Genomic DNA, 9538 nt, shown 5'->3' with positions numbered 1-9538 from the left:
GCTTAGCGCAGCACAAATTTTCACTTTCCTTAGTGATCCTTTCCTCGTGTGGCTGTCTGGCATAAATTCTATCATCCAAGTAATTTACATATTTTCACTGGCATCTATGAAATGTTTCCAGATCCTCACATTCCATGTTTTTGAAATTCCTAGTGCCAAAGACTGCAGGATATACTGTGATTTAGATGTATAGGGAATTTGTGTATGCAATTTACATTAAATGAAACACTACACAACTAAACCACGGGGGAAGAGAATGTTTGTAGGACAGTGATAAAGTATTTTCATTCTTACGTTATGCGAGACGACTGGTTTTTAAGTGGTTATTCTGACCCCATAGTTTACAAGAAAACATTCTTTGTATTATAATCACTGTTAGAACAAAGCTGTCCACAGAGGCAGCCACAGAAATTAGCTTTTCAAGCGCTGCACTGGAGCCAGCAGAACATCAGAGGCTGCGGTGTCAACACCCCTTTCTGACCCTGACGTTTTTCCGCGTTATCTTTGCGCAAAGCAGCCAGTTTACGGTCATGAGGGCCAGGGTTATGGGTCCCCCGCCACAGGAGACGCTCGCTCGGGCAGCACCGACGTTGCGGAGAGCCAGAAGCCACAGGCCGGAGGCCGCGCTCGGGGCGTGCAGCCCAGCCCGGGGCTGAGGCAGAGGCAGAGGCCTGGCTCGGCTCCGCTCCCCTTTCCCCGGGCGCGGTGCCACCGCCTCGGCCCCGGGAAGCACAACTCGCGGCCCCTGAGGGCCCCGCCGCTCCCCGCCTGCGCGGGGCTCCGCGCCGCCCCGCCCCAAGATGGCGGCGCCGCCTCAGCCCCAGAGGCCGCCCCGCCCGGCTCGCAGCGGGCTCCGCGCGCCCGGGTGCGTCATCGCCCGGCGCCGGAAGTGCCGCTATGCGGGGCCGGCTGCTGCGCGCCTGGCGTCAGGGGCTGAAGGCGGTGCGCGGGGCGGCGGGGCAGGCGGCCGCACCGCCATGGCGGGTGCTTTTCTTCGGTACCGACCGCTTCGCCGTCACCACCCTGCGAGCCCTGGAGGCGGCCAGGTACCGCCTGCTGGCGGGGCGACGGGCCGAGCGGGCCGTGGCCTGCGGGGAGGAGGCCGTGGCTGTGGTTGAGGGGCGGGAGGGATGGAGACTGAGGGGGGGCGGCAGGGGCTGTCCTGTGGAGGGAGGGGCGGGGGACGGTGAGGGAGGGCTGGGCATCGGGGGGTGGGAGAGGTGGTGGGGTTCAGGGGCCGCTGGGGGATGAGCTGGGGTTGGAGGGGCAGGGACTGTAGGTTGGGCAGAGGTTGGTAGGGGAGAGGGGGTGGAAGGGACCTTAGGGTGGGTCAGGGACCGTGGCGTCGTGAGTGGGTCAATGGAGAGGTATCACAGGGGGTCAGGTCTTGGAGGAGGGGCAGGGACCATGGGGGTTCGTAAGGGGGCTTGGATTGAAAGGAGGAAGCCTTTGGTGGTGAGGGGGCTGGGGCTGGCAGGGTTGGGAGGCTAGGGTCAGTGGGGGGAGACTGGGGACCACGTAGGGGATAGCCGTTGGAGGGGCAGGTGCTGTGGAAGGGCACAGCAAGATGTGGAGGTGACCCAGTCTTTGTCTCTCTCTTGGTCTGCCTGTGTGAGGCCTTCAATGCCTTGTCCACCCTAGGGAGCCCAGCAAGGGCTCACTCGTCTCCAGGCTGGAGGTGGTGACCCTACCCTCCCACTTGCCTGGGGACCTGCCTGTAAGGAACTGTGCCCGGGAGCTCCAGCTGCCTGTTCATGAATGGCCACACACAGGACCTGTGGGGCAGTTTGATGTAGGTGTGGTAGCATCATTTGGACGTCTCCTAAGTGAGGACCTTATTCTGCAGTTCCCGTAGTAAGTGAGTTGACCGAATGTCTGTTGCTGCTTTGTAAGCAAAGCTAGACTATGGTTTTGAGTCGGCACCTATGACTTGTAGCAGGCGAGATCAGCTTCTTCTTGGGTTCATCTGCTTAGCCTGAGCCTGCTTCTTTTGTGTGGTTCACTGTTGTTCTTTAACACGCTGATGTAGATCTGTGCAAATGTTCAGCACAATATGTATACCTTTATTCCCCTCATCTCCCTTTCTGTGTTTACTGAGAAACTGAAGGTTATATAATGTGAATTTTCCTTTAAATGTGTATTTAAACCAGTAATACTTCAGAAGATCTGAGAATTTAATTCTTAAAGTAGTTTCAGTGTAATAAATGTTGCACACCTGTTTACATATGGGTTCCTCTTCAGGTACTGTTCCTATTCTAACTTTAAAATATTCAATTCAGTGGCGTGCTGAATGTCCATCCCAGCTGTCTGCCACGATGGCGTGGTCCTGCACCAATAGTCCACACAGTGCTTCATGGTGATAAAGTGGCTGGGGTGACAATTATGGAAATAAGACCAAAGAGGTAGGTTAGATGTGCTTCCCAAAACAATATACTGCTTCTCTTGCCTCTCAGGACTTAAAATCATCACCGCTTAAATCATGTAAATCATTCTATGTAATAACTTTTTTTTTAAAATGTGTGTTTAATATTAAAATTTGAAACATCTTAGAAACTTTCATCTGACCGTATGAGACTCGCCACAAATACAGTATGTTAGGGAGTGCATAATTTGTACTCTAGACTCTAGGCTTGTTCTCTAATTCTTAGTATTATCACAGGGGGCAGACAGAGAACAAACAGTCACACAGCTGGATGTATAGGCTTGGTATGATGTCACAGAAAAGATCTGGTTTTCAGACTTCAGAGTCACCTGTAACCTCCTGTAAGTGAAGCAGAGGACAAGCAGTTGCCTATCTAGAGATGGGAGAGATATTAAATGTTTTGGTTTCAGCATAAACTCTGGCTTAAAAGGCTTGGGAAAACACATATAGTTATCTTTTCTTAGATGCTTGTCTGATAATAGATCTCAGGAAAGTGCAAAACAAGTTCCTTCTGAATTCTTTAGGTTGTTTCTACTGAGGTCTTATGCTTCTGAAATGTAAATTCTGCTTTCTAATCAGTCTCAGCTTGCTGAGGTAAATCTTGCTTACCAGGATATATCTGATACTCTTTTCTCTGTATTGTCTTGTGAACCAAACGTTATTTTGATTATGTGTGAAAAATAAAGTTTTAGAGGAGGAAAGGGTAAATAGTAACTGAATTGACTTATTGAATGTAGATGTTTGAACTGCTGGTTGTTATAGCTTCTCTAGTAAGCTTGTATGTTTTCTGCCTGATAGGTTTGATATAGGTCCAATTATTAAGCAAGAAGAGTTTGCGGTTCCTCCCCGCTGTACTGCAAAGGAGCTAGAAGTGATGTTATCAAAGATGGGTGCAAATATGGTAAAGTCATGCAAGCTAGTGTCACTTCTGATTAGTACCTTTTAACATATGTGAACAGAATTCTTTTTTATCTTGTTTTGAGTTGACTACTGCAACTGTTGAGAAGGTAGTGATCTGAAACTAAATGTTTGTGAGCACTTTGCCTTCTTGAGAGGAAAACTGTGTGGTGTGTGATAAGCTGTCAGTGTTGGTCCTGTGTGTTGCCGTTCAGTTTCTATTCAGTGAAGAACTCAAGTGCTTTGTATGGAAACAGTGCGTGTTTCTTCTTTCATTAAAGGGAATAATATCAGAGGGGAGATCATCCATAAAAAAAACAGTTGGCTTTTTTAATTGTGATTCAGCAGGTAGGATGCCTTTAGTGTGTTTGTGTGTATGATGCAAGTCGTCTTAATATACTGACCGAGTTTTCTAAAAACTCACAAGAAAGTTTCACTGATGAAGAATTAAGTACTGTATTTGTATGTCTTATATTTACTGTTAATAAAAATATTCTACTTAGCTTTGCTAATATTCTGTACAAAATTTAATTTTGCAGCTGTTAGCAGTTTTGAAAAACTTGCCTGAAAGTTTAAAAAATAAAAAAGAGCAACCGAAAGAAGGAGTAACATTTGGTAGGTACACATCATACTTAATGCAACTTTTAAATTTTTTTTTATTATAGCAGCTGGAAAAGTAAGTTTCTTCCTACTGTGTTGGGTTATATATTCTTTAGATACCTTCCTCAGTATGGTCTCTTCACTGCCTTCTCTGGCTTAAAAAACTCGTACAGAGGGGAAAAATGTTTCAGAAATCTTCAGGCTTACTACATTAATGAGTTTTCTCCCAGTTGCCTGTACAATATCAAAATCACTAGTGATACTGCAAAATCTGAATGAGTTATTCTTCATGGTTGTAATGCAGACAAAAGTGTTACAGCTGTGCTTGTAAATATGTGTTATCAGTTCATAGTGCAGTGGGTAAATAAGAGGACAACTGAGAATAAGGTATAAGTAATTGAGTTTTTTTGCAAAATCTTCTCCAGTTTAAGGTACGTATGTTTAGACAGTAATCCTGCCATTGGTCAGAATAAACCAGTTTAAAATAGTATGAAATAGTACAGCTATTTGTTTACAAAAAGGTGCAAAACAAAATACAAAGTTTTTTAATTTCTTCTTTTCCCCTCCTAGCTCCTAAAATATCTATAGCTAAGAGTTGTATAAATTGGGAAGAGCAAACAGCTGCACAGATAATTCAACTGCATCGTGCAATAGGAAGTATGGTAAGACAGTGGATTTTTTTTAAACGCTTTTCTGTCCTCTGGCATGTCTGGGTTTGGTGGGTTTTAACTAGTAACTAAAACTAATTATTTCAGCTTCTGAAACCTAGCATGTGTTTTAAAATCCCAGCACAGTTCAGCATTAGAGGCAGAATTAGTGTGGAGGAGAATTTTCATGAACTTGATCCCAAGTGTGAAATCTGCTCAATAGTTTTGTATTGTTTCCTCAGAACACTATAATGACATCTTTGCATGACAGTAAACAGTGTGAACGGCGACAGTAAACAGCTATTGTAGGTAGTCACTTTGTGTATGCTAGTGGTTTGCTTGTCAGTGAGATGAGGAATAACAAGGAAAAGTAGATAAAATAAAGTCTCTTATCTGGACATTGACCTAAATTTCCCCCCTAATGTTATTATGACAGATATCTTGTATAAAAAGCCCCACAGCCTAGGCAGTTTTGTGGAAATTGTGATAATTCTTAATGTGTCATCTGCTTCTGTTTCCAGTTTCCTTTGCAGACACTCTGGAAGGGTACTACTGTTAAACTTCTGGATTTTGAGGAAGTGGATAATATTCCTGGGTTTTCTGGTATTTTAATTTAATCTGTTAAGTTTTCCTGTCTTTTCAAACATTGACTTGGAGATTGTACCATATTGTACTAAAAAATAGCTTTAAGTACTGCTTTCTGAAGCCAGTCAGCCTTGTATGTGCTCAGAGTGCAGCAAGTTTCTGTGCCCAAAGATGAGCATAAAATGGGTTTTAAGAACATTCTTGCTTTGTGATGATGTTGAGCAAGCAGCAGGTATTGTGTTGTGAATCCTGAGACTGGAGGATTTTAATCCTCTAATTAGTTAGGAGATCCTCTTCTAATGCCATTGTCTGGGGATCTCTCATGAGGGAAGCTGTCCCTGTGTACTGTGGCTTAAACCGTTTTGTATAGTAGTCTGTGAGTCTGAGAGCCTTGTGGGCTGAGTGGTTTGCTAGAGCCCAATCAAGCTTAATGACTGTTTATGGATCAGATAGGGAGCAGTGCCAGAGAGTGACTGTTCTCCTTCTCCCCTGCTCATTTGGGTACAATAAACCACAGAATACAATAAAATAGTGTTGAGCAAAATAGTGACTCAAGATGATTATCATGTTCAGAGAGACCTAAGTGTTTCAAACTTTTTTGTACTTGTTGGCATAAAAATGCAGGACAATCTTGCTTTGCTTTTAGATCAAATGTTAAATGATCACGGAGCTGTTGTTCCTGGTTCATTACTATACCATAAAGAGTCCCAAACGCTGATAGCTCGTTGCAAGGTAGGTTTTTTCCACTTCTTTTATATTCAGTACCCTAAAGATGAGGTTTTTAGTATTTGCGTGTTACATAACTTTTGTCTTAGTTGTCCATTTTTATTCACTGAACTAGTTTAGATTAGAATCAGCTTTCTCATTTGATACTTGAAGAACTCTGCTTCCACTAACAGGCTTGCAAGAGAGAATTTGACTTGTAAACATAATGACATTAAATAAAATGTGTTCTTTAAGCCAAACTGAGAGCTAAAGATAATTTTAAAACATGGAAGAAGCTTACTGCCATTTTCTTGGTTTTATTTTTAGGAAGGCTGGGTTGGATTCAAAAGAGTCATATTAAGGAAGCAGCTTACAGCACTTGACTTCTACAATGGATATTTGCACTCGTGGTTCCAGCGGCAGTCAAGAACAATTCATCAGGAATGCAGATTTCAAACACTCAAACTTAGCACAGCAAAAAAGACTCTGAAAAAAAGGAAAATATTTGCACAGGATATAAAACAATAGTTGTATTATAAAATGTGGAAGATGTCTGTAAGTTAATAGTAATATAAAATATTTCAGTGCCCACCTGAATGTTACAGTGTTACAACATTCAACTGAGTTAAGGGGTTTCCTCCCAAAGTGTTTGATGTTACTGTCATCTGCGTGTTTTCATCATGGGTTCCTGATGATACTCATTTCTTTTTCCCCATCAAGGAAGAGAATCTCTGAACACTGAAGACGGTTAATAAATCCTTGTTTCTACTGTTGAGTATATAAAAATATAAATGTTTTTTATACAATGCTTTCAATTTCTTTTTGAGGACTTCTGGTATAATTTTCTTCAAGCATAAGTTGTACACGGTTACTTTAATCTGGAAATATTAAAATCCTATGCTTCTCCGTAATTCAGAGTTTAGTGTTCACTGAGACTCTTAGATTGTCTAGTTTGATTTTCTTGTGGACCCTTCAACTAGCTTTGTATCCCCATGTTGAGATGAGTAACTTAAGCCTTTGCTGGGAACATCTAGAGTATCTTTTCCTGTCCATGATAGTTTTCTTAGTCAACTACATTTAACACAGGACATCCCTTATTTCTCACTGGAATTTGATGCCACATCTTTCTATAATACATATGTGGAGCTGTGTGCAGCTGGTATATGCCTTTGTCGGGTTGTTTGCTAGGTGGGTTTTTCTGAGCAGGTTGATTTCCCATCTGATTGACTTGTGCAGTCATTGCCAACTGCTTAATTACCTGTCTTCCAGCTTACTCCCTTTGTGTAGTCTCAGTCTGCAGGTGTATACTTCCAGTGTGCTGAAATTCGGTTTCAATAAATTTTCAATTTAGAAATGGAACAGACAGAATATTTATAATCTGTTCTAATCTGAGTTCTCATCCAGTTGTTTTAGGACCATCATGGTATTTGTTTGGGCCTGTTGACTCTGAAAATACTCTCTGTAGTAAGCACTGTTTAATGTCATCCGTGAATGGTAGCTGATGGTTTTTAGGTACCTGTGTGTGATGTGAGCACATGATTTTGTTTCCTGTAGAGGAGTGAAGGCAGTGGGTTCATTAGCATTGATAACATGCAGCTGTGGCCTTGCCTCGAAGGCAGTGGGTTGATTGCCATGGACGATGTGCAGCTGTAGCCCATTCCTGCCAAGTAGTTAAATAGCCCTGAGGAGTGTGGGAGAGGTGGTTGGGTGGAGGAGGGGTGGTGTGGTCTGACCTCTGGAGGAAGGAGAAACAGCACAGCATGGACAGTAGAACCTGACCGAATAAAAACTTTGTTGCAGCCTACTAGTTTGTTTGTGCTGCAACATTTGGTGCCCCGTGTGAGGCTGACTGAGTTGGACTCCCAACTACAATTGGTGTCCAACGTAGCTGAGACAAGCGGGAGAACCTTTGACCCATAACACACCATGAGGGGTGAGCCATGGACAACTAATCGATATGGGTGCATTGCAATATTTTTTGTCCATCTTAACTCAAATTGTAACTGTTTCCTTTTAAATTCAGAAAAGAAAAATTTGCTGTGTACGTTTGCTTTTCAATGCAAGTGACTTGTTTTAGTCTTACTGTTTCTAATCTACGAACTTGTCATTCACCTTGTTCAGTAGATATTTTTCTTTGATAGCTTTAGCTTTTCTGATCAGTGTCTTACCTTTTCTGTTTAATCATGTCAATTGCCATCTCTTCCTTCTCCTTTTTTGTTTTCGTATCCTAGAGTATATTCCACTTAATATTTGTATGCCATTCTATGTTCTGCTGTTGTACTTTCTGTCTGATGAGAGAGATTTTTGCCTGATGAGGAGCCGTAAACTGAATCCAAGCTTTTCTTCAACCTGCCTTTGGTTAACGGCATACGTAAGAAGGAGCATTTAATGTGAAGAATCCCCAAACTGTTGACTTTTTTTTTTTTCTTGTCTTGAAAGTAATGTAGCACTGTGAGGATAGCAATAAAACAAAGACCAGCTGCATCTTAGGAGCTGCTGTAATGTTACTTGCTCAGCTTATTCCTGCTTTTTCTGAATATTACTGATGTAAAAGCAGAACCGATGGTTATTCAGACTTGGGGTGGGTTGTTGGGGGGGTAGCACTGTTCTGTTAGGTTCACGTTTACAGCAATCTTGGAAGCCTCAAAAGGAAAAAAAATCGCAGGAGTTCCGTAGGCTTGGTGTTACAATGGTTGTTTTTCTCATGCTCGTCAATGCCAGCACATCCTCTTCCACATGTCCTATTGGCTCTTCAGACTTTTCAGTGCTTTCCTGTCTTTTCCAGCAGTCATGCCTGGAACTTAAAGCTCAAGTCAGGTGTTGAATTCATGGGACTTAAATCAAGGTGACAGGAACTTGATGTGTTTAAGTGTGACTCACTGAATGAAAGCAAGCAAAAAAATCTAGAAAAATGTGTTGCCAAACGGATTAAAATGCTTCTGAAAAAGCATCTGTTAAAGCAGATTTTTTGCATTAGTTAATGCAAATAATTAAATTAATGCAAAAAAAGTAAATAAATTGAAGTATTAATTGCTGTGGGTCCAACTGTTAATCTGCTTCTGACTGGTTTTCCAGAACACGATCCTCCAAGAAATCCAAGCCTATGAATCAGAGTCAAAAACTGGAAACAAAAGCAAGCTGGAAGTCAAGCTTCTGTGGAGAATGTTTTTTTTGTCTCTGCCCACAGACTCAAGGGTGCAATTTGTGCTGCAGAAGTTATAAAACTGGCAAGTTTGTTTCCAAGAAAATGATGTACTTTTGTGTTTTGCTCCCACCTACTACTTGCAAGTAAAGGCTGTGAAGTCGTTTTGCTTTTCCTGTGTTTAGAGCAGTGTGTGAAAGGTTAGTTATCACCTTATGCCAATAGAAAGGAGGGTGGGTGAGTAGGTGTTTTGTGTGTTTGTGGGGCTGGTGGGTGGGTTTGGGGGTTTTCTGGGGTTTGTTACATCACTGGTCTGAGCTGCATGGCTGTTTGCCTTGTGTTTTCCCTTCTGGAGCTTCGGGGAATTTTTCATCGGTTACTTGTAAAGAACACTCGTAGGCATCACTTAATTCAAATATTCAGTGTTTGCTGAGGATAAAAACTTTCTCTACAGCCCCTTCCCCATAGACAGTGAGGTTTTTGACACTAATCAGCTGCATGATAGGGGTCTGGCCTCAGGCATGGATTGTATCCAAAGCT

General features: G+C 42.6%; 1 protein-coding gene across 1 annotated transcript; it reads left to right on the top strand.

Moving 5' to 3' along the window:
• Nucleotides 1-869: 869 nt before the first annotated feature.
• Nucleotides 870-8340, top strand: MTFMT (mitochondrial methionyl-tRNA formyltransferase). The gene is made up of 9 exons (XM_037393585.1): nt 870-1046; nt 1642-1854; nt 2280-2402; nt 3221-3323; nt 3859-3934; nt 4490-4581; nt 5088-5169; nt 5798-5883; nt 6184-8340. The coding sequence occupies exons 1-9, from the start codon at nt 898-900 to the stop codon at nt 6382-6384; spliced, it is 1125 nt and encodes a 374-aa protein (XP_037249482.1). The 5' UTR covers nt 870-897; the 3' UTR covers nt 6385-8340.
• Nucleotides 8341-9538: the final 1198 nt, after the last annotated feature.

Source organism: Falco rusticolus, chromosome 7, assembly GCF_015220075.1.
Source record: "Falco rusticolus isolate bFalRus1 chromosome 7, bFalRus1.pri, whole genome shotgun sequence".
Taxonomy (NCBI): domain Eukaryota; kingdom Metazoa; phylum Chordata; class Aves; order Falconiformes; family Falconidae; genus Falco; species Falco rusticolus.
Note: the sequence above shows the minus strand (reverse complement) of the source record. Positions and strands in the feature narration are given on the sequence as shown.